This window comes from Daphnia magna, linkage group LG6 (assembly GCF_020631705.1).
Source record: "Daphnia magna isolate NIES linkage group LG6, ASM2063170v1.1, whole genome shotgun sequence".
NCBI lineage: Eukaryota > Metazoa > Arthropoda > Branchiopoda > Diplostraca > Daphniidae > Daphnia > Daphnia magna.
Genome location: NC_059187.1, coordinates 4,958,980 through 4,984,113, shown reverse-complemented (window position 1 = coordinate 4,984,113; position 25,134 = coordinate 4,958,980). Strand labels below are relative to the sequence as shown.

At 38.8% G+C, this 25,134-nt stretch overlaps 2 protein-coding genes and 1 pseudogene across 4 annotated transcripts; 2 read left to right on the top strand and 1 right to left on the bottom strand.

Moving 5' to 3' along the window:
* Window positions 1–1,127: 1,127 nt before the first annotated feature.
* LOC116935841 (tRNA-uridine aminocarboxypropyltransferase 2) lies at window positions 1,128–2,599 on the top strand. The gene is made up of 4 exons (XM_032943066.2): window positions 1,128–1,407; window positions 1,477–1,858; window positions 2,104–2,369; window positions 2,436–2,599. Exons 1-4 carry the CDS (start codon window positions 1,328–1,330, stop codon window positions 2,485–2,487), a joined length of 780 nt encoding a protein of 259 aa, XP_032798957.2. The 5' UTR covers window positions 1,128–1,327; the 3' UTR covers window positions 2,488–2,599.
* LOC116935840 (Bloom syndrome protein homolog) lies at window positions 1,945–8,653 on the bottom strand. 3 transcript variants are annotated; one of them, XM_032943063.2, is made up of 20 exons: window positions 8,284–8,652; window positions 8,114–8,229; window positions 7,888–8,034; window positions 7,601–7,827; window positions 7,437–7,544; window positions 6,184–7,374; window positions 6,042–6,123; window positions 5,827–5,974; window positions 5,635–5,766; window positions 5,294–5,561; window positions 5,176–5,221; window positions 4,963–5,112; window positions 4,684–4,865; window positions 4,457–4,616; window positions 4,206–4,375; window positions 3,948–4,139; window positions 3,753–3,891; window positions 2,809–3,688; window positions 2,418–2,571; window positions 1,945–2,200 (listed from the first exon to the last, which is right to left on the bottom strand). In XM_032943063.2, the coding sequence occupies exons 1-18, from the start codon at window positions 8,331–8,333 to the stop codon at window positions 3,297–3,299; spliced, it is 3,900 nt and encodes a 1,299-aa protein (XP_032798954.2). In that variant the 5' UTR covers window positions 8,334–8,652; the 3' UTR covers window positions 1,945–2,200; window positions 2,418–2,571; window positions 2,809–3,296. The 3 variants fall into 3 exon arrangements, with proteins under 3 accessions (XP_032798954.2, XP_032798956.2, XP_032798955.2); XM_032943065.2 differs by having other exon boundaries at window positions 7,601–7,818; XM_032943064.2 differs by lacking the exons at window positions 1,945–2,200; window positions 2,418–2,571; window positions 2,809–3,688; window positions 3,753–3,891 and having other exon boundaries at window positions 3,954–4,156; window positions 8,284–8,653.
* A 5,501-nt stretch (window positions 8,654–14,154) lies between these two features.
* On the top strand, window positions 14,155–15,017 carry LOC116924575 (annotated as a pseudogene).
* Window positions 15,018–25,134: the final 10,117 nt, after the last annotated feature.

The window sequence follows — 25,134 nt, the reverse complement described above, 5'->3', positions numbered from 1 at the left end:
ACCAACCCAATGGCCCGTGGATGACAATTCACAATAGTTGTAATGAAAACACACTAATATCTAATTTATTCCTGAGCTATAAAATTTAAAATGATATAATAAAGGTATAAATAATTTATTAACAAAATAGTAAGTTAGAAACAAAATAATAAATAAATAAACATGAAAAACAAACAAATGAAGGCGGCAGCCCGACTACTCCACACACGCCACATGTCACACACCACAAGCAGAAGGGGTGGAAGGGGTTATAGAGTGAGGAAAGGGAGAGAGCCAATCAGAGGGCCGGAATAGTCCCTCTGGGATGTAGCGGTGACGGTCTCGACCCTTCGAGACCGTCTCGCGGAGACTAAGTTGGGCTAAGACGGTGCAATCGGTGCAGAACCGATTCTAACAACGACAAAAAAATCCCAGCGTCAAACTTCCCCGATTAATTTTTAACGGTAAACGTTAGCGGTGTACCCGATTAGAATGTGATCGGGGCCGAGCCCTACTTTTATGACTTTTATTGAAATGAAAAATAAAGCCTTGGAGTTCTACTGTCGGCCGTAATAATTATTTAAACATTCAGTGGAGTTTTACTGTCGGGTGTTGGGGTTCTACTGTCGGGTGTCGGGGTTTACTGTCGGATGTTGGAGTTCTACTGTCGGGCATTAAATATCATATTTAAGCTATTGGAGTTCTATTGTCGGACAGAAGAGTTCTATTGTCTCATGCTATTTGTTATTTTTAATTTTTTTTTTGTGGGGTTTTAATGTCTTTGGAGTTCTATTGTACATGGAGTTCTACTGTTGGACTTATCAACAATTTTTAAATATATTTTTAAAAGTGGGTTTCTAATGTCTTTGGAGTTCTATTGTACATGAAGTTCTACTGTCGGATTTACCAACAATTTTTAAAAATATTTTTTTAAAGTGGGGTTCTAAAGTCTTGGAGTTCTACTGTTTTTGGAGTTCTACTGTCTTGGAGTTCTACTGTCGCCATACCTTTTTAATTTTTTTTTGTGGGGTTCGAATGTCTTTGGAGTTCTATTGTACTTGGAGTTCTACTGTCGGATTTACCAACAATTTTTTTTAATATTTTTAAAAGTGGGGTTCTAATGTCTTGGAGTTCTACTGTCGCCATACCGTTCTTCTGTCTTTGGAGTTCTACTCTCAGCATCCTTTCCCAACTTCCCACATGAGGCGCAACAGTCATACCTTTTTACGCTTGGCGTACACCAGCCAATTTTCTAAATCTCTAGATTTCTTGATCACGTGCTATATGAAGAATATCGAATATCGACTCTGAATTTCATTAGAAATTGCCCTGTAAAATCTATTCTGATATGGATCAAGATTTTATACAGTTCGCAGATGAAATCGTCCTAGGCGAAAGTGTACAAAGATCAAGTTGTTCAAAATGCAGGTATATTCAGGTTATAGTAACATTATTAACCATGAATGGACCACTGAAAATATTTAAATGTTTTGGCAGACGTCCTGAAAGAGTTTGTTGGTGCTCATATTTACCAAAGGTACCTGTGACAATCAATGGTAAAATCATTGTTTTGCAACATCCTGATGAAGAGAAAAGAAATCTTAAAACAGGACCAATGCTTTTCCATGGAATGGCAAGTGGTCAATGTATTATTTATTATGGAAAGAAGTTCCCTTCTGCAAAACATGAAGGATTAAAAGAAATGCTGGAGGAACAATATACTTATGTCCTATATCCTGGCCCTCAGTCTCGGAGCATCACAACAGTATCAGATATTCATCCAAAAGGAGCACCATATAATCTGGTTTTGATTGATGGAACATGGCAGCAAGCCAAATCTATGTATTTTCATAGCACTTTCCTTCACTCATTGCCTCAGGTAGACTATTTTATGTTTTACATATATTCTTATATTGTCAGTTGGAGGTAGTTGTGAATTTGTGAATAATTAGTTAACACTTCCCAAACATAGTAATTTTTATATTCATGCAATAAGAATTCATTATGGAGCAGCATAAAACCATTTTAAACATTATAAATTGCACAACTATGAAAATTGTTGCAAAACTATGAAAAGCTTTCTGTTTACTTATAGAAATTTTTGTTGTTGGTGACACCTTACAGGTTTCCCTGCCAGAGCTGGGTCCAAGTCTGTATGTTATCAGGACTCAGCCATCAGAATATTGCCTATCAACGGTGGAGTCTGCAGCATTAGCAATATCTATAATGGAAGAAGATAAAAGCATTGTTGATACATTAGTTCATCCCTTGAAAGCATTATGCACATTTCAATTGAATTATGGTGCAGTAGAACACCAGGATAAGGTTACACTTTTGGAATTAGGGCAGTATAGAAAACCAGTAGGAAAACGCACCATGAAATTCCTTAGGCAAACAGCTCATAAAGCAGTCCTGGAGAAATTTTGAATTTTCATTACCTTTAATATTTTTTGCAGTGCCATCGACCAAAGGGGATGCACTTTGTGGATTGGAATTTTTATTTGCTAATAGCTCATGCAGCCTCCTCATTTCATCAAGGTCCCTGTATAAATGTTGTTCTATGTGATCCATGCGTGGCTGTAAGGCATCCATCTAAATGAAATGCAAGTGGTCATTTTAATTACTATTAACCTTAAAATTACCATAACAATTCACATTATTTAAACAGTAAAATATCTTTATCAGATGCAATGACACATCCAGTCCAATCAACATTTAGATTTTGACTAACAAATTAAGTAAATGGCATTTGCTATGTCTTGCACATAGTGAGTTGCTAAACTGAATAATCAATGGAACTCTAATTTGCAATCAGAAATTTTTTTTTACTTCATGTAAATATGTGCGAAATCTATCTTGCCGCGAGGATTCTGCATAGCGATTTTTTATCATATTGACAAAAACTGTCAAGCAGCATATTAAGGAAATTGCAGCTATCAACTTTCCAGGGCGATCAAGCGGCCTCCTTGTAAAGTGGTCACACAGCTGCATCATAAGACACTTGCATATTTGATATATCCAGGGTAGAACAGTTGACGTCTTTATTTTATTTATCACAGGTTACCAAGCCATTCTTACACAAGAAGCAGCAGACAAACGTACGTACATTTGTTTAGGATTTTACGTGTGTACACCTTTCCACCATCTGGTGGACAAAGGGTGGACTTGGCGTTGGGCTTTGACCACTGAGAATGTTTTGTAAAGGCGACGAAAAAAAATGCAGACTGAAATAAAAATAGTGCAATACAAAATACAGAAAAGAGAAAAACAAAATCTAAAACGCAACAAAGATACTTGAAAAAATAAATATATCGAAGTTATTCTTTCTTTGCCATTCGAGAACGCGGAGGAGCCAAAAGAATGTTTTGCATATTTTGCCCCCTGCTAGTGGAAGATGTAGACTTTTGGGCCCCGTTGGTGGATTTCTTGTAACACGGCCTCGAAGATGTGTTGCCTGACGAGGAGCTTCTTTTACTGTCCGTTTTAGTAAACCATTTACCCTTTTTATTCAATTTACTTCCACCTCCTGCCTTTGAGCTTCCTCGTTTACGTTTGAATCCGCCACTGCTCTTTCGACCGCCAGAGAAGTATGGTGATTGCTGTGCTAAGCTGCCAGAGCTCTCAGGGCAAATTTCATTCGAAGCGGTGAATTCACTAAGATCAGTGAAATCATCGTCTATAGCATTGCCGCTTCTTTCTTCCATCATCACTGTTAGGTTTCTCAAAAATAGACTTACACATATTTTAATTTTGTTGGATTAATATCTCATTACCCGATTTTACAGCCCTGTAACTGCATGTAATATCCTTAAGTTTGTCTCCATATTTAACGTAGTTTGCTCTGGTGACATGTGGGATAGACATCATTTCCTCCTCAGTTTCCGGTAAGCGCCTGGACATTTCTTTGAGTGCCTTTACTTACAAGTTAGATTTAATTAATGAGACACTAATTGGCCAAGTAAGCAAACCTGGAGGTTCATAATGGAAGTGTAGTTGACGCCAGCTTCGGCTGCCATTGCTTTACAACAATCAAGAAGTTTGCCATAGCATTCATTTTCCAAATTTTCCAACTCCGGATCACTTTGAACTGCCGATGAGCCTGCGATGGCTAGATGCTCTTTACCTCTGCCACCAGACTTCTTTGTGATGGAAAATTTAACCTTTTACACAATGAAGGCTGAAAGTTAAATGAATAATTCAAGTTTACAGAACAGAATGAAGTTTACTTTATCTGGTGCTTTACTGCCAACGCGAAGGTAAGCAACCGCAACCTCATCTCTACTTATAAACAATTCTTCATCCAAATAATGTTGCATCACCATAGTCCGCATTAGCCGTTCAATATCATTCCTCTGCCATGATTTTCCGCGTCCATGAAGACTATGTTTATTGTGACCTACAGATAGAATTCATGTAAAGGAAACAAACAATAAAAAAATAAAATAAAAGGTAAAAATGAACAGAGGAAAGGGTTTACCCAATTCCATTATTTTTTTTGATTCGCTTCCTTTGAAAATGTCCACAAAATGATTAAGAGTGTAGTTGTTAGACCACTTTCCGGCTTTACCACATAAAGCATCTACCGCTGACACGATTGCTTTGCAATCTTCGGTCACATCTATTTGGATATATTCCACCTGTAACAAAAAAACATGATTAAGTTTAGTAAACAGACCGATTATAGTACACAAATAAAAGAGCTACCTCACTATCACAGTTATCGCAGACCGATCTTGGATTGGACTTGCACAGCTGACGATCGAAATGTTCACCGAAATAACTCAGCTGCAGAGTACGTCGACAATCGGTTTTATTCTCGCAAAATGCAACCATGCGATATAAGTTATCGATATGGGTTTGTCTCGCAGCAAAATTTTCTCGATCCACTTATAACCAGATAGAGAAGTGGGTAAATTACTGTAGTGGATGTTGTCTTGATAAATATAAATAAATAAATAAATAAATAAATAAAAGATACTTTACTTTCGAGCATACGACGCATTCGAAGAACGTCTCTGTAGGCATAATACAGATAGCAGTAAGATATTTCTCCATCTCGGCCAGCTCTGCCAGACTCTTGATAGAAACCTTCGATGGATTTCGGCAAGGAATAATGAATAACGAAGCGTACATCTACACACAACAAATGATAAGAATAAAAGCATCTACAGATAACAGATTGCGACCACAACTAACCTGGTTTGTCAATGCCCATTCCAAAAGCAATTGTGGCACAAACAACCTGAAAAAGTTGGATAAGTTTTAAGTCATAAAAGTAATAATATGGATTTCTAAAGTTACACAAGCGTTCTACCTGAACAGTCCCATTGATCCATTTAAGCTGAGCCTCTGATCGCGCATCATCCGTCAACCCAGCATGATACGAAATGGCTTTGATTCGGCTGCTTTGAAGCGCTTGTGCAACTTCGTCACACTCTCTTCTTGACAAGCAGTAAACTATGCCACTTTTCCTATTAAACCGCTGCGTTATGAGTTCAGCAATTTCTGTTATCATGCCAGTCTTCATTTTCTTCGGAAGCACGCTGTATTTTAAATTCGGTCGATTGAACGAGGAAAGAAACCTGAAAAAATTATGATTTGTTGACAGTCTCCATACACTAGTACTCTTTAATTTCTTCTTTCTTTGCTATGCACCATTTTGGATATTTCATATTAAGCTGGCGGAGAATATCAAAGCGAACACGGGGCGTAGCGGTCGCAGTCAAGGCCATTGTAGGAACGTTCGGAAATTTTTCTTTCAAGACACTAAGTTTCTTGTAATCAGGTCTAGAGGGAATTCAAAAAGCATTAGAATTTTCGAAGAAATGCTATAAGCTTCTTTTATACCTAAAATCATGCCCCCACTGGGAGACGCAATGTGCCTCGTCGACGACGAATCTCGCAAGTAGTTGCCTTGCATTCAAAGTATTCAAGGCACTCAGAAGCTTCATACTAGCACTTAGCTTTTCGGGTGTTATATAGAGAAGTTTGATGTCTGATTTTGGAATAAAATATAAATTTCATTACATTAAACCGTTTCAAACAACCAGTTAGTTTTAAACCTGGGTTTCTCATGGACAATCGTGCGTAAATGGCATCTTGGGCAGCATTTGACATGTCTCCTGATAAATGTTCCGATGGAATCTATAAAAAGGAATGTATGTAGAGGTTGCGGTTGAAAAACTGAAGTAAAAATAAACTTGCATCTAGTGATTTAAGCTTGTTGACTTGGTCAAAAATAAGTGACTTAAGGGGTGAGATAACAACAGTAACTCCTGGAGTAGTAAGCGCCGGTAACTGATAACAGAGCGATTTTCCACCACCAGTTGGCATTAAGATAAAACAATCGTTTCCCAATAACCCAGCGTTGATAGCTTGAAGTTGGTTCGGCCGAAACTCTTGCAAACCAAACCGCTCACGAAATGTTTTCTTTAGGCTAGCGCTATGATCAAAGCCAAAACCATCGAACACCTTTGACGTGCCATCGTTCTGCACATTGCCGTGAAAACGACCGGAACTATTAGACGGCATAGACAAGAAATCTTTCGGTGGAGTATCGTCTGGTACAGTGATGGTTGGTGTGCAATGCGGCGCGGACGAATTATCAGGGGCTGCGTTTGTTGAACGATTCTTCGTAGGTGTTGTATAATTCGTGTCAAATGGCCTTGAAGATGAGGACGACGTTCCAGCTCCAGAGCTCACAGACACTGCCAAGAAGTCTTCATCGTCAATTATCAGATCAAGTGCATCTTCGCCAGATTCGTATTGTTCTCGAATTTCAGGAAAGCTTAAATCTGATGGTTGAATGATTGGGGGAACGCGGCTACTATTCGTACTGAATGTTGCGTTCAACACAGACTTCCTGCTATCTGAAGTAGCTTTCAGAGCAGTTGCAGCGGAGGAACCTGAGATAGCTGTACTTCCGGTGTTGCCAGAGCTGTTACAGCCATCACTGGTCTTCATCGGATTTGCTGCTGATCGACTGGAACATATTTTCGCTGTGGGAGTCCGGTAGATAAAGGCTGCTCTTGCAGGTTCGACAGAAGTTGTTACCCCTAGAGTACTGTCTGCGGTTGGCTCCAAACTTTCATGTATATCACCAAGATCAAATGACGTTCTTGAGGCGTTGTGGACTTGGGCTATCGCCTGAGCTTTTAACTTGATTTTTTCAATACGATGCGAGGAGGGATGAAGGTTCGAAGCAAAATGTTTAAAATTAGACAGAGAAACTGAAGAATCTTGAAGGCTGCGTCGAAATTCAATGAGTTGATTTAAGAGAGTAACTGCTATGTCATTTGACATGGAATCTTCAGAAAGGGGGTACAAACTATCCAAAAGATTGACAATTTTCGTATCCAGCTCCCCCCTAAACAAGTCTGATGTTTGCGACGGGCCCTGTAACGAAAAATCCAATTGGCGAATTCAGTTTCCAAGTTCCCAAAAATTATTGACAATACCAGTGGATGCTCTTGTTCTTTAGCAACTGCAAACCAATCTTCCACATCCAACACAATCCGTAGCTTGCTTTCAGCCACTTCTATGGATCTTAATTTATTAGGCTCCTCCTATCAAGAGGCTTTTGTAAATAAAATCATAATAATTTAAAATTAAAATATCAAACCTCACGCTTCGGCCCTAGTTGTTTCTTGTAATCACTGTCAAGATAACTGCCATTTATATCATCTTCATAGTCAAAGTCACTATTATCGATGCCCTGAGATTTTGAATTTTCAACTTCACTAGGCTTTGGCTGATACACAACAGCCTTGGATGGTGCAGTGTTAGCTGATATGGCTTTTGGTACAGGAGACGCACTAAGTACTCTATAGTAAGCCAAATCTTTTGACTCTTGACATTTAAAAATTAAATGGCCTGTAAAATTAAAGAAATTATTTTACTTTGCATTACCACATGAAGCATTGTCTTCCTCTTTTTCATCAAAGTCTCCCCAAAATGATCCATCAAGGTTTCCCACACTGAAATTGCCCTTATTATTGCTTAAACCTTTTCCATTGTCACAGCTGGGCTCTTTCTGATATGGCATATGATTTGTTTCTTTAGGTGGCAGAAGTAAGGTTTTAAATTATCAAATGATAAATCATATTAGGTACAAAAACTTGAAATACTGTTGTACCATTAGAGTTAGAATTGTCATCACGATCATCTGAAGCAATGGTGAATACTTCTTGATAGTTTTTTTCTGCATTTGAAGAATTTTGATGTGGAGATTTTGGAGGACAACTGTTTGTGCTGTGAAAAAATATGGTAATGAAACTGTATTGATAGCATGATTACTGAACTAACCTTGAATTGAGCTTAAGTTTATTAGTACGAGGTAGAAGGAATTTTTCCATTTGACAAGAAATTATCTTTGTTCTATGTTAATTTGGCAGAAATCCTACGTCCACTTTTCAGACGACTAACACAGGAAATTTTCCTGCAATGTTTTGAGGTGCAATAACTATTACAAAAAATCTTCGGTAATTTCAGGAGAAGTTTCTTGCAGTTTTTTGGCTTTACACTTTTTTCCTATGAACTCCTATCTCACTTTCAATATTAGTATCTGTTTACCGTATTTCACTTCATGAAACATGGAAATTGAAACAACATATCTACGGAAAACAGAAATTTCTCGATCTTCGATTTTTGGTACGGTAGATTAAATCAAATCCTCAGCAGCAGTGTTGTCAAAATCAAATGAAAAAAAGATTTAAATCAAAATCAAATCCTTTCGCCAAAATTGCTAAAATCTAAATCTTAAATCAAGTAAAATCATTTTCTAGAATTGATTTAAATCGCAATTTAAATCATAAATCAAAATCATGAAAAAAATGATTTAAATCGCAATTTAAATCGATTTCGAAATCAAAATCAAAATCACTTCAACATTTTTTGCTTGAACATAACCACATGTTTGTTAGCAAAGCAATGGGAAATCTCTTCGTCATTTTCATTCACAAACTCGTAATTATTTTTTGTATTTTTTTTTTTTTTGCAATTGATTGATAGCAAGGGAAAAATTAGTGTAGGGTGACCTGGGTTCAAATTAAACATTTCGTGTATTTTGTGTCCCCCCGACTAAAGTACTGATCAGCAAAAAAGTATATAATTGTGTAGAAAATTATCTATTCTTTAACCAATTTTCCCAAATTTTTGTCAGACGCCAAGATCTAGATTTTTGTTTCAATTGTCCCCGCGTTTCAATTGGCCCCATCCTCCCTACAAAATCAGTACAAAACTAAAAGTATCAGGCGTGATTCCCACAATGATTGTTATATTTTAGAAAGAATGATGAAGATTCTTTAATCTGTATTAAAATTTATATTTTTACAAAAAACACTGATTTTGATTTTTAAAAATGATTTATTTTCGCATAAATCAAATCAAAAATCGCAAAATTTAAAAATGATTTAAATGAAAATGAAAATCATGAATTTAAATCGCAATAGATTTTGACAACACTGTTAATTCACGTTACTTCAAGTTCAAGTTACGGTCAATGATTTATCGCCTGGGCCAGGATAAAATGCGGACGCAGACCGCGGACTGCGGACTGGAGAAACTGCGGACTTTGACCTGCGGACTGGCCCAAAATTTTTGACAGCATTCTGCCAACACAAACTTCAACTGTTCACGGACTATGTTCCGATCTCGCTGTCGTCTAAATCGGACCTTCTAGCGGGAAAAATCGGATCTATGTCCGATTTTTCCACAAGATGCCATTTTATATTCTTTCACTAGACGGCTCTAGTGATCGGACGTACATCCGTTCTCCAAAAATTTCGAATTCAAAATCAATGGGCATTATTGAACGGGCATTGATCCGTTCACGGAAACGCTAATTCGTCAACAACCGGTCCGTGGCGGGCGTTCCAATTTTGTGTGATTGTCATTATTTACGTTTATTGTTTTTGTTTTTTTCTTTTTATTTGTTGTATTTGTGTTTTTTTTTTTTTAAATCTGTATATATGTTTAAAAGAATAAAATTTTTTAGGAATCATTTACCTGGAAAAGGGAAAATAAAAGAGTGATGTCAGGGCTATAACATTACAATTTTTTGAAATAAGTTACCTGTTTGATAAGTGTGTTAATTTTTTTACAATGCCACAATAGATTACCTTCTTAATAAAAAAGTGTACTTCCCAACGTGGATGGAAAACGCAGCCAACACACTGAATGCAAATTTAAAGCTTTGGCTGAGTAAGACTGTAAAAATTTTATGCATTTCACTAATCCTAAATAAAATTCGTTAAATGGTAAGAAATTCATTAACCTATCAAATAATAATATATTCTTACTTCTGTTCTAATGTAAAATTTGTTTCGTGGTTCTAAAAGAAATAAAATACAGGATACAGCAATTTTTGTTCACTAAAAAATTTTATTCTTTTAAACATATATACAGATTTAAAAAAAAAAAACACAAATACAACAAATAAAAAGAAAAAAACAAAAACAATAAACGTAAATAATGACAATCACACAAAATTGGAACGCCCGCCACGGACCGGTTGTTGACGAATTAGCGTTTCCGTGAACGGATCAATGCCCGTTCAATAATGCCCATTGATTTTGAATTCGAAATTTTTGGAGAACGGATGTACGTCCGATCACTAGAGCCGTCTAGTGAAAGAATATAAAATGGCATCTTGTGGAAAAATCGGACATAGATCCGATTTTTCCCGCTAGAAGGTCCGATTTAGACGACAGCGAGATCGGAACATAGTCCGTGAACCGTTGAAGTTTGTGTTGATTCTGCAGTTTCTCCATGGGGCAGCAGTCCGCAGTCCGCGGATTATAAGGGGATGCAGCATTCAATATAGAAATGTGTATGTGTTGGTAAGGCAGAAAAATCGATAAGTATAGTCTTAATTTCATAAAAGTATTTAACATTAAAATTTTCTAATATTTACTCTTGTCAAGACAGATCAACCTCATTTTGTTCATCTGATTGTTGTTCGATAACTGTTTACTAAAAAAATATGTACGCATGCAACAATTCCAATGAATAAAAATTAAAACGTGCACACCTCTTAGCAGTTGACGACTTTATTTATGCTAGATAAAAATCTCTTCGGTCATTCATTATGATAGATCAAAAATGCGTGGGCATTTCGTCGCATGTTTACAAAATGGCGATTTAACAATGTTTCCAACCGTATCAAACCAATCTTTTCCTATGTCTAAGACCACGATATAATAGGAAAGGTACACTCTCGCTCTATCCCAGTCTTTTGGAAGAAACGGCGGGTGTTCAGTAAAGGGTCAAAAATTCACAATTTTTTGAAATTTGCGCCTTTCGCAACATTGCCTATTTCATTATATTAAATACGTTTGTCTTCTCTCTAGTGCAGCAACTTTTACACTTTTGTTTAAAAATGGATATATTTAATAAATATTGACGAATTCAATTTTAATGAATTCTGCACTAGAGAGAAGACAAACGTGTTTAATATAATGAAATAGGCAATGTTGCGAAAGGCGCAAATTTCAAAAAATTGAGAATTTAAATCACAAATTTAACATATAAATAATTGCCTAATCTAGATAAATTAGGTATTTAAGGATATGGAATTAAATTAAGCTTAAATGAAATCAATTTCTGGACACATTGATTGGTAATTTTATAGATAACGAACGAAAAACCCCAATTTTTACTATACCCCCGAGAGGCGAGGGGCCTCCTATACTAGCGAACCTGGCGGGGAATCTTGGGACCCTTTACTGAACACCCGCCGGTCTTGGGGATAGCCGAGAGTGTACAGTATCCTGCACAAAAATCCGAACACCGATTTAATTTTTTAAAGCCACCTATTGGCGGGGAAGCGGTTTTTTTTTTAAAGGGGGAGGGTAGACGGGGTGATAGACACGACAGGGCAGGGTTGAGTAAGTCTAGACATAAAAAAAAATGCCTTAAGGTATTACGCTTTAAGGCAAGTTACAGGTCAGGACATTTTTGCAACCCCCAGTGTGGTGTGTTTTTTTATACGGCAGTTGGAAATTTAGGGCTTGGGCTTGGTAATATTGCTTACCGAAACAATTCTGATTATGTTCCAGCTGCCTGTGAATGTTTACGTCGTTGTCAATGGCGTAGGTGTAGCCTTTGTGAATGTGATGCTGGAGATCGGTGTTCGATTCCAGATGAGGTGATGAATTATTATGGTTACCTTACGAGATATCCTAGTTCATATATAAAACAAGTTTTCATCGAGCAATATGTGCTTTTTTTGTTTATTAAATAACTTAAGAAATAATAATTCACTTCGTTCTAAAAAAATTTATATTCCCAGCATATTAGAATGAAGAATATTATAAAGATACGATATATTTCGCAATTCATTATAGGGAATCGAACACTGATCTACGGCGTCGCAAACAGAGGCTCTACACATATGCCATCGATATCGATATAATTGTGCACAGGCAGCTTTCTAATTTATTTTGGGTAAGGAATATTACACAGCCTAAATCCAACATTTCCAACTGTCGTTTTTAAAAAACACGTCACCCTGGGGGTTGCAAAAATGTCCCGACCTGTTACTTGCCTTAAAGCGTAATACCTTAAGGCATTAAATAAAATTTCTAGACTTACCCAACCCTGCCCTAGATGTGTCCATCACCCCGTCTACCCTCCCTCTTAAAGAAAAACAAACAAAAACCCTTTACCCCGCCAATAGGTGTCTTTAAAAAATTAAATCGGTGTTCGGATTTTTGTGCAGGATACTGTACCTTTCCTATTATATCGTGCTAAGACCATCAAAAATGTGCAATCGGTGAAAGTGTATTGCGTATGCCGCCGCCCCGATAGGCTTTACGCTGGAAGTAAATTTAGAAATGAGAAGATGATTCAGTGTGGTACGAAACGTTGTAAAGAAGGGTACCACAAAGAATGACTTCCTAAAGAGCAGCACTATGCCTTTCAGGAGTCTTAAAAAAAACCCTGGAAGTGCCCCAAATGTCTTTAAGTTTATTAAATGTTTTATTTTCCTTGTTTTACCAAGAGTTTACCTAGTTAAGAAATAACCATGTGATTTAAACTGTCTCTTACTATCATATTTTGAATAATACATCATGTTTTAATTTTTTAATATATCTTTAGTTTGAAATTTAAATTTAAAATTTAAATGGGCATGTCCGCATCAATGGGTATGGGCAGTCCGCAGGTACCAGTCCGCAGTTTATCCTGCCTGGTCCACACTTTCAAAGGGTCCGTATACGAAACGGCCCGCATTTTATCCTCAAGTCCACGAAAAATCTGTCAAAAATTATGGGACAGTCCGCAGGTGAAAGTCCACAGTTTCTCCAGTCCGCAGTCCGCGTCCGCATTTTATCCTGGCCCTTATCGCCTCTCCAAACTTGAAAAAATTGCAGACGATTTCCTACTTACTTCCAATCAATCATACTTTGTGATGTTGCCAATAGACGCAATTCACTTCGCGGTTTCGCGTTTCAATTGTTTTACAGAGATGTGCCGCATCAGAGTCATAGGGTGCGTCCAGTCGGTATCCAATCGAATTATTTTTCGAACAGCTGATTATCAAAGTTCTTAGGTGGTTTCACTTGCGACTAATATTTCCGCAACATCATTGGTTGTCAGAGATCACGTGATCGAAAGTAATTCAATCGGATACCGTCTGGACACACCCATAGACAACACAGAGTTGACTTGGCTAGCCACACCGTATTGGTCAAGCCACACCGTTGTGGTTTATCGTTGCCTATTTTTTTGGCCGCTGCACAACAGGTACTGCCGTAACACCTAACGCCATCTGCCAAACTATATTTTTAACTTATTTATTTATTTTTTGTTTTGTTTTTGTTTTAACAATTTCGCCCAGTGAACGTGTGAAGGCCAAAAATGTGAGAGAGTCAAGTGAAAGTGATAGTATACAGACGTGTGAAAAAGTGCTCCAAAAACCACTCCCTAAATCCAACAAAGTGCAAACCTCCCGCAAACAAGGACAAAGACAGAGCCCGGGTCCAGGCCCATCCCGCTCGATCGCCCCCTCCCCGCACCCCCCAATCAAGAGCCATGGGCACACACGCTAGCGACACGCTAGCTCCCGTATTCATGAGACGTGACGACGGAGGCTCGTTCAAAACCATGAAATCTGACCAAATCTCAGCAATCTTAAAAGAACTAGAGCTAAAACTTGGGAGATTTGAAATAGGAAGAATGTCGATCGCTGCGGGTGGAGACTTACTCATCCGACCCAACTCCAAAACGCAACAAGAAGAACTAATGAAAATTAGCAAAGTCCTGAACTACTCCATAGACGTAAGGTGCTCCCTCCCTAACAGCTACACCATACAAAGGATGATATCAGACAAGTTCCTACAGGAGACTCCAACGAAGATATCTTACAAACTCTCAAAAACGAAGGATATCGGGTAACCAGCGTCTATCGATTTAGCTACAATAAAGGCGCAGAGAAAACCCCTTCAACCACGGTAGCACTAGAATTCGAAGGCCCCCCCCCAAACGATATCTTCCTCAATGACTTAGTCTTCCATCCCGAAGCACAAAGAGCCAACCCCCTCAGATGCAAGAAGTGTCAAAAGCTAGACCACACCGCAAACCATTGTTACAACGCCCAAGCATGTGCAAACATTGGAAAACCCCACGAAGACATGGCGAACTGCATCTCAACACCCCGATGTGCTAACTGAAACGACCACCGCCCATCAAGCTCACCTAACTGTCCAAAATTATCCCAGATGAGGGCAATTATGAGAGCAAACGAAGAGAAAGAACAATCACAATACCTAGGCCGAAACCCCACCTACAGTGACACTTTAAAGAAAAACCTTACCAACACTACAACAAATCCAGAGATAGAAATTGTAAAAGGTCAAATACAAGCTATCCAGACGGAGATGAACAGATTCAGAACCGAATTAGGGAAAATAAAAACGCTTGAGAAGAAGGTAGACGACCTAAAAGGATCAGTCACCCAAATACAAACCTCACTTTCCAGCCTAAACCAGGGACCTGATGCAACAAATAACAAACTAGATAAATTAATAGACCTCATCTGAAAACTACCCAAGCCCACAGAGCAAAGTGACGCAATGGAAGAAGGTGAATACCAGGAGCTTAATCCAACTGCACAAAGAGAGAATAATAAACATATAACCCCTAAAGCAACCATCACCCAAGACAAAACTATCAAACCAAACGTGAAGAGACTCCAGACGGCAAGTAACACAGAAGCCTGGAATTCTAAAAACAAATTATGCTAATTATCCAGTGCAACGCAAGAAGTTTAACCAAAGCAAATTTAGTTCAATTCAAAGCCCATCTTCACCTATATAAACCCTTAGTTGCAATTATCTCCGAAACCCACTGGAAAAACGACTTCTCAGTTAAATTTAAAAAATATCATGTAGCCTTCAAAAACCGGGTGGATCGCCCAGGAGGAGGAGTCGCAACCCTCATCCACAAATTTCTTAAATTTTCCCAAATACCGTTACCCTACCTAGAAACAATTGAAGAAATCAGAGTGACGATAGCCCTAAAAGAGAACGCCTACAGCCAGTTCATAAACATCTTGTCAGTCTATGTCCCTAATAGCAACATATGCAGCGAAGTAGAACTTACCCAATTGATACAGGACCGAAACGGAAATACCATCGTGGGGGGGACTTCAATGGCAACCATGGCCGATGGGAGACATCCTGCAACCATCCAAATCAAAGCGGAAGAGTCATCGCCCACCTGCTAGAAAACGAAAACGACATAGAATTAGCGACCTCAGCTAACATTGGAACGAGACAAAACCCTAGCTCACTCATCTACTCCACCATAGACCTCACCTTAATGTCACCTAGCCTCGCACTGGCTTCACAAATAACAAGAGGCCCTCATCTCAGCAGCGACCACCTCCCAATCCACATTAAAATTAAGGCTGAGCCTACACTTTCCATTGAGGGAACCCCGACATGGAACTTCACACAAGCAAACTGGACATCCTGGAACGAAGAAGTTACCAAAATCATCAGCAGCAGCGAATTCTACTCCAACAAAAACACCGAAGATAAATACCTAATCTATTATAATGCCCTCATAGAAGGAAATAGATTAAGCAAAATCCTGCTATCAAAACCAGCCACTGAAATCAAATCAGAGCCAGCACAGCCATGGTGGACCGAGGAATGCAGGAAAGCGGTAGCTGCAGCAAGAAGAGCCCGTAACCGATTCGAGCCCGGAAAAGGAGGTGTCAACTGCGATTCCAATAAAGAAGCCTGAAAGAAAAAAGAAAATGAAAAAAAAAATTATAATCAAGGCAAAGAAAAATTCAATGAAGCAATTCATCAACACCCTCTGTCCTAAAAGCAACCCGACCAAAACATGGGCCTTCGCAAAGGCCTGGACAACCGGAACAAGAATCCCTGATCTCAACTCATCCCCGATAGAAGACCCAGAAACTAACCAACTCACTACATGGTTCGCGTCGTGTATTTGTGACTAGTATTTTTATGAATTTTTTTATTCCCCTACTGATCAGATTCTTCGCACAACCGGGGTTTGCGAGAAAAATTTTGCATCAAATTTTTACGGGACTAACCGGGTTTCGAAACAGGGCAATGGAAACGGTTTTCGAAATTGTGTTACCCACACGAAAACCGGATAGGTAGTGGGCACAAAGTCTCAAGAACCGTTACCCACCGGATCCAATTTTTTTGCCGAGAAGACCTACCCATTCGCCCAAATACCTATCACTTGGACACGGGGCCAAGCCCTATGTGCGTATGGATCGGCCCTGATCCATTCTAATCGGGGACACCGATAAGCTTCACCGATAAAAATGAATTGGGGAAGTTTGGTAAAGGGATTTCTTTTTTCGGTACGGAACGGTGATATAATCGGTGCCACCGATAGCACCGTTCAAGCCATAGGGGTTTAGTCTTACCAGTGACCTTGCGATCTGATAGGCCCACGAGAATCACGTGACTAGAGCAATATTTTGTTCTTATTGGCTGCAGGCCAACTGCCAATTTAGATCACTATTCATTGATAATCGGGGAAGGCACCGATCACCGTTATCACCGAACGGATAAAGATCATCCCCGCACCCAATCGACTAAAAAGTTCCCCGATTGGCGCGGGTCCGAGTGCTAGATTTCCGCGATCAATTTTGTTCAAGCAGAGTCATGGAACCTCAAAATTTTTCTTCCATGACTCTGGTTCAAGCAATTTATCAAGTAATCGAGTAAATTTTTGCTCGAGCAAAGAAAACATTTTTCTTTGCTTGCTCGAGTTTACTTGAACAAAAGTCAAACAATTTCAAATAATTTTTAAATTGTTTATTTGAATTTGTTCAAACAATTTTTAAGAACGAAACAAACTTTAATAGTTTAATTTAAAAAATGGAACACTGCTTTCCATGAAGCCATGACTAGTGCAACTTATTTTTAAGTGACAGTCACCAGTCTAACTACCAATCAGGATTCAGGCAATAGTGTGGGAAAAATAGCCATCTGCTTTCTGTTTTTTTCTCGATTCCTCGGGTATATATGAAAAGTTCGAACTAGTGTAAACGTACCATTATGGATGATGTTGAGTTTCAGTGACCTGATGAAGCTTTTGAAGTAACGATTCCTGATGGTGAAGTTAATAATGAGACATCTGATGCTATGATTTCGTCTGATTCCAATGGCGAAATGGTTGATTCCGACCATCAACCGCCAGCACAAGCAGCAACGGCCAAGAACGCGACAAGTAAACAAAAATCGTCGATATGGAACTTTTTAAAGATAGAAATAGATCAAAAAGACAAGAAGGAGAAAGCTAGATGTCTCCGATGCAAAACGAAACCAAAATTTTTATCAAGGTCAGCCACCACAAGTCTATCCTACCACCTCACTCACGCTCACCAAAAAACGTCTCCAGAAGTTCAGTCCACTTCTTCGCTAAATGTAGTGCAAAGTACCATGGCCAATTTCACGAAAGCTCTCTCCAAAGAAAAAACTGCCTCCATAACAAAAGAAATTACTAATTTCATTGCTTGGGACCTATGTCCCGTGAATTTAGTCATGGGTCCAGGATTCAGGTCCCTGGTGAAACTTCTTGAGCCTTGTTACGTCATTCCCCATCGTACAAAGCTTATGAGGACGCACATTCCCGTCGCATAAAAAGAAATGCGACCACAAGTCGCGGCTAAATTTAAAATGCCATCAGGTTCTGTCTTACAACAGATACTTGGACAGACGATTATAAACACTGTTCCTATATGGCAGTAACGGCCCATTTTGTTAGCACTCAGTGGGCATTTGAATCTTTTTGTCTATCAACTAAACTGTTAACCAAAAAAGCAAACTTCTGCAAACCTTGCCGATGCTTTGTTAAACGTCGCTGCAGAGTGGGATCTTAAATTTTAAAAAAATTTTGTCATTACTGATGGGGGAGCCAATATTTAAAAAGCCGTCAGTGATTTGGGTTGGATACAGATTCCTTACTTTGCCCATTTGCTTAATCTATGCATTGCTAAATACGGGTTCTTGAATGTTCCGGTCATAAATAACGTAATCAAGAAGTCACGTTTCATCCCTAACTTTTTTATTTTCACCATTTTCATGGTCCAGCAATCTGCAACGATTGCTGAAAATTGCTTGAAAACAAAAAGAGCTCGCGAGATTCTATGAGTCAATGATAGAATCAGAAGACCATGACTATTCCGAGCCAATTACAAGTGATGACATAGCTCAGATTTCATTGAAAAAGGAACAAGCTACTCGTTGGAACTCAACTTTGACTAGCATTGAATCTGTCTTAGAAAACCGGGTTGTCATCGAGAACTACTGTCATCTGAGCAATTTGATTCCCCTCACCTGATTCCTAGAAACGATGAAATGTCTTCGTTAAAGAAACTTGCTGAAATCTTGAAGCCTTTCCGTTGCCAGACAGATACCTTGCAGGGGATACATATCCTACCATATCCTTTATTTTACCTGCTATTCAAGTTCTTATAAGGCAGTTTGATATATATAGAAGCACTACATGAATCTTCGAGTTTGCCTTTAGACTGTGAAATTTCTATGACGCAATTGAAAATTAACGTGCGAACCACCATGCTAGAACGTTTCCCGTCTGACATGGATGACTCAGTACTCAATCCCATTTTTTGCCTTGCGACCACTTTGCACTTCCGATTCAAGACCAACAAATCTAGTTTTAAAACCATTACGGACTTCATGGATGCCATACAGTATTATGATCAAAAATTGGGTTCCCTTCGTGAGTCGTCAGCTCCAAGTTCGACACCAACTAAAAAATCTACTCAAACGGCAAATACGACAGCAAACATCGTCAAGCAAGAATATTAGAATTTCGGCTTTGTACGGCGACATTTCGGATACAGAACCTGATATAAGTGGAACCCCAGAAGAGCTTTTAAAGGCTGAAATTCAAAACTGCCTTGCCATTCCTAGATTATCTGCCGATGAAATGGACTAGCTGGATATCTTGTCCTGGTGGAAGGGGCGTCAATACGATTTTCAGCTACGCAATATATGCTAGGCAAATATTAGGAATAGTAGCAACCTCGGCACCGTCAGAAAGAGACTTTAGTACCGGAGGAAATGTTGTCACTCAAAAGCGCCATCGACTAGATCCTCAAAACGTCGGCAAATAAATCTTCCTCAGCGAAAATTCTGCCCCCCTCCCCCAAAAAGGAAACATTTGCTGTGAACTCTAATCAAAAATCTATGCTAAATGTGATCACTGCAACAAAGTTTTCAAGTTTTAAATCCAGTCAATAAGGAAATGTTTTCGTACCTGTAACGTTTAAAAAGTCAAACCTTTAGTGTTTCTCGAATCGCTGTTCTTATCCAAGAAACATAAATGTCGTTTTTATTGAAGCGTTGGCTGCGTTGCAGAATTTTTTAAAGGGTTTTGTTCAAACAACATTTATTGTTCAAACAATTTGTATTGTTTAAACAATTTTGTCCAAGAATATTGTGTACAAATTGTTCAAGTAATTACCGAGTAATCGAGCAAATAAATAATAATTTGGCAATTGCTTTTGTTTGCTTGAGCAAGGGATAGTCTATCTTTTCCTCTATTACAAAAACTTATGATTGGCACTACTCCTTATATCCTGATTTTCTTCTTTATTTCTACAAGGATTTTTTTTTGTTCTCTTTCCCTGTAGATACATTTCAAATTTTATTTATTTATTAGTCAATATACAGTCATGCGTGCAAGTTTCTTTAGCAGGCAAATGGGTCTATATCCTTTCATTTTGTTTGGATGGAAGGAATACTATGGTGCCTACCATACCCTTGTTTTCTTTCCATTCTTTTCTTCCTCTACGTTTCAGTCAATTTTCGTACTTTAAATGTTGCACCTTTTTCGCGGGATGCAAAGAAAGAGAAATAGGAATAGCATAAAGGGGTACGGTAGGCACCAAACTATTCCCTCCATCAGAAAGAAATAGAAGGATATAGACCCATTTGCCTGCTAAAGAAACTTCCACGCATGACTGTATTGTTGCGTTCGCTCTCCTTTTCAAAATCGAAGAGCCTTCGTCAACCCAAATGAAGGCTGAAGCGTTTCTGTAACGTTGCTACGTCCCAATTGGGACGGAATTCTTACTTGTTCGTTTTGATAGAGACTACTGAGCTATTCTAAAACTTAGAACCGGAGAAAAACGGAATACTTGCTCTTGCTTAGTTAAATACTTTTTGGTGATTGACTTGGAGATAACTCATAATACTTGGTTTGTTATGTTATTGTATCTTGTATGTGTGTATTTGTGTGGAACTGAAATGCTATAAGCATTGCCAGTGAGATATGTGCCGTGGTAAAGTGGGCATGGATGTGCCATGGTTAAGTGGACATTCTGTATGCCGTGGTAAAGCGGGTACAACAGGCACGAAGTGCCAGTAGTGTATTTGAGATATGTAAGTCTGTTTTTTAACTATGTCAGGAAGTGTGAGCCGAGCTTGGCCTAATTAAAATACAGATTTCGTAACAACATAAATAATAAGCCTAAAAACTTAAATATAGATATATTAGATACATACATACGTTAACATATTAAAATATGCATATAAGATATTAGAAATATCGTTATTTATATGTATTATGCTTACTTAGTAATTCTACGATGTTATTAGTTAGAAATTTTTGTTAAAATTCTTTAAAATAACTTTTAAAGTTATTATTAAACTTAAATTAACTAAAGTGTAGGGTTATCCTCCCACTCAGTGTTGTCCCCAGATCATTTCTTTGTAGTTCAAATCTTTTCCGCTCAGATCATCTCGAGAATGATCTGATTTGCGATCAATTTTTTACCATGAAGTACACCAGGAATAGTAACGGGGGTACCTTTTCCATTGGAGAGCTTTGAGCTAAGCATGTTAAGCTCCATAGATGGCGTTGCGGCTGTTCGGTCTGGAATTTAAAGGAAGAGAATAGGGAGAAACAAAGGTTGTCATTTTGAGTTTCGTCTGCTATGTTTTTGTTCGGTGGCAAAGTTCAAAATTGGTCTGCTTCCTGCAATAGAGAAAGTAACTGACGCGTACCCCTGTTTGCGAACGCACTCTTGCGGATTCCGCCATGTTTCTCGCGAGTTCGTTTTTCCTCTGAGGAATTCACATAGGGAAAAAAGGGGGGCATGAAAAAATATTTGTGAAACTTTTACAATTTACCGAAGGATACTAGCAATAATTTTGTGGGAAAGGTAAGTGAACGAGCTACATTTTAGAATTCAAATCATGGGTATTTAGTTCTAGAAAACAGCTAAATTTTAATGTTAGACGGTATTTTTTACATTCTTTGTAAGAAACAATGAGCTGCGTTGTAAAACGGTGTCATCAATCATACCCAGGGCCTAAGACAATGAAAATTGTAATGGGACCTATGCGTCTCCCCATCTACTTCAGAGCAACAGGGCATTTTACTAAAACAAATAGAACTAGCAGACAGGACGGTCTCATGCTCTCTCTCCATATCTTCCTCCTCCCTCAAAGGCGTTATATTTGGTGTCACCATCTCAGAAGATGAAGAAGATATTTCAGCTGCGTTGGCTGACCAAAACGTCGTCCATACTAAACGACTACCTATGAGAGACCAACCGAAAACCTCCTCCGAAACCGTGTTCCTCACTTTCCCAACCCCAATCCCAGACAAGGTAAAAATCGCCGCAATAAATTACAGGGTCCAGCAATCAATCCCTACTCCCTTTAGATTCAAAAAGTACTGGCACCCTGGCCACTCCACCTACAGATGCAACTCACCAACAGTCTGCTGCAAAAAATGCGGCAAACCTCACTCAAGCGCCTCTACGTGCCCCACAATGTGCATTAACTGCAACAGGCCGTCCCAGGAAGCGGATAGTAAAAAATGGCCAGAATATCTCGAAATGAAGACTATTCTGAAAATTTCGGTTTGACAGGACATTTCCGTCCAAAATAACCGGGCTCATCACAACATATCCTACAAAATTCAATAGACAAAGCTAATCCACTACTAGCCGTCCTCCAAGCTGAACTGAAATTTTTCCAGGATATCAAAATCCCGTGCAATCTATCCACGACATCTCGTTTGACCTGGTGGCAACAAAAAAAAACTATAGCACTTTGACTCGCTTGTCGAATATCTAGAAAAGATACAGGCATCTAATGCAGCAATTCAGTCCACCTGCTTCGATAAACTAGAGGAGCTTATAACAAATTTAGCACGCATCCTACTCCTCCTCCTCCCGTGTTTGATAACAAAAAAGCCACACGTTTCCAACAATCGCTTTAAAAAACACACTACCCTGGGGGGGAGGTTGCAAAAAATGAAGGCATCACAGTAACAAAGTAACTTAAGGCATATAAAGAAACAAGGTATAGACTTACCTAACCCTTCCCTGTTGTGTCAATCACCCCGTCTACCCTACCTTTTAAAGAAAAACCAACCAAAAACCCGTTACTCCACCAATAGGTGGCTTTAAAAATTAAATCGGTGTTCGGATTCTTGTGCAGGATACTGTACATCGAACAAAACAACATACTTGTCCAGAACAAGTAGGCTTAAGGAATAAATATAGAATTACCGACCATTTCGTAAAAATAGACAACGACATAAAAAAGAGCTCCAAGGAAAAAAATTTTACCGTCTCTGTCTTCTTAGACATAAATAAAGCCTGTGATATGATATGGATCCATGTTCTCCTTCACAAGATTACTAAAAATAGTTATCCACGTTAACTGCCTGGGATGGCTGCATAACTTTCTTCTCAACCGCTGAATTTGTGTCCGACTCGGCGGGCCACACTTCCTACCTAAAATGCATCCCTACCCACATAGTATAGATCTGTCCCACAGACATCCACATTCTATCCAACACGGATAAGGATGATATTGTACGGACATTCGTGGAACTGCCCGACCACCAGATTGGATGTCCCTTGGGTGTCGAATGAATATTACAAGACCTCCCAGGAAGAAGAAGAAGAACATTCGAAAGAACTTCTTTTGGTTATATATGGGAAATTTTTTGTTTAAATATTGTTTTGAGTCGAGAAACGCACCCGGGTCTCCCGCATCACAGTCGGGTCTCTTATCATTCTGCTATCACTTTTTTTTTCTTTCAACTATATTTTGCTACTAAAAAGAAATATTGTGAAATACTTGTGAAATGTTTTCTGCTGGGGATGATCAATAGCTGTCTTATATAATTATAAGCTTAGTACAATTTTTAAAACTTGCATAAACTTGTATTATTTTCATTATATAATTTTTTTGCTGTTCTTGTTACACTACGAATCGCTCATACAAATTATCGAGCAAACCGATGTTTCATAAAATGTAAATGAAATCGTAAAATCTAACTTCTCATGATAAACAGTGTTAACTTTAATCTGCCGAAAATTTTGTAAAAAGCTAAGAGTTCGTCTTAAACCCACCAAACCCAAACCAGCTTCTGTGTGCCAAACAAAGTCCCCCTTTGTTTTAAAGAAAATTAATTTTGTCAATCAAAAATAAAACATAAAAAAATATTCTTTGCTTTTAGAATGAATTAGTTCGTAGAATGAAATTTTTGGACATCAATTTGTTCTTAAATTCTGACTATCCAACGGACATCCATGGAACTACCCATAGTGTACATGGATATCTAAGGGATGTTTGTCCATGAATCGGACATCCGACGGCAGAAGTGTGCTATGTGGGTAGCCCTCTGCTATTCAACATAATGTTGCTCTACTTCCCACTCCCACCTACAGCCATCAACCTACTCCTCTATGCAGACCACGTTACCATCTATACCCCGGTTAAGCATTCAATAGACGCAGAACCCATCCTCCAACCGTATATTTAAAAAATTACCAAATGCGGACGCAAATGGAAGTTCCAATTCTCGTCAAGCAAATCAACTACTGTCACGTTTACCCTTTCATACAAACCAGGCGACAATCCCCTAATATTTCTCAACGGAAACCGCATCCCTAACGCACCAAAATTCAAATTCCTGTGTTTTTTTCTTGATTCAAAACTACTGTGGAAAGACCATATCTCCGAAGTCGTAAACAACTGCGTGAGATTTAAGAACCTGTTTTCCATAATCACCAAATCCACCTATGCCCCCCCCTCCCCATCAGATCACTCTAGTCCCTATTCAAAAGCCTAGTTCGCAGCCGTACAGATTACGGACTCATAGTGTATGGCTCGGCCTGCAAAACTAAGATGCTGAAGATCAACGTTATATGCCGAACCATACTCAGAATGATATTTGGTTTCAGACCCCCAAATCCCACCGAAATAATCTATGCAGAAACGGGCACAGAATCTACTGATGAAAGAAGAGATTGGCTGAGCACGTAGTATACCATCAATCTGAGCCAAAACCCACGCAACCTAACATACCTGCTCGCAAAAAATGTTCGAGGACAACGAGCCGTAGCCTCCCAGATGTACCCCAAAAATCAAATCCGCGTGCTCGGCTATAAAAAAAGAGGAAATAAATCTGTTTCAATAACCTCCAAGGAGTAATTGAACAGACAGTCAAACAACCCCCACCATGGTCCCTACCGCCCTCAGTATAAGGTACAAGGTTCCCCATTGGAAAAAGCAAAGCAGCCTCAAATCCACAAGTCGTTTCAAACTTATTCATCACGCTTAACTTGAACATCCCCGCTTCTGACATCTGCGTGTTCACCGATGTATA

Coding starts and splice junctions, on each gene's coding strand:
- LOC116935841 (XM_032943066.2), top strand. CDS start 1,328: ATGGATCAAGATTTTATACAGTTCGCAGATGAAATCGTCCTAGGCGAA. Junction 1,859..2,103: donor TCCTTCACTCATTGCCTCAG/GTAGACTATTTT, acceptor GACACCTTACAG/GTTTCCCTGCCAGAGCTGGG. Junction 2,370..2,435: donor CGCACCATGAAATTCCTTAG/GCAAACAGCTCA, acceptor TATTTTTTGCAG/TGCCATCGACCAAAGGGGAT.
- LOC116935840 (XM_032943063.2), bottom strand. CDS start 8,333: ATGGAAAAATTCCTTCTACCTCGTACTAATAAACTTAAGCTCAATTCA. Junction 5,113..5,175: donor AATGGGCATTGACAAACCAG/GTTAGTTGTGGT, acceptor TGTTGTGTGTAG/ATGTACGCTTCGTTATTCAT. Junction 4,140..4,205: donor GCAGTAAAGCACCAGATAAA/GTAAACTTCATT, acceptor ATTGTGTAAAAG/GTTAAATTTTCCATCACAAA.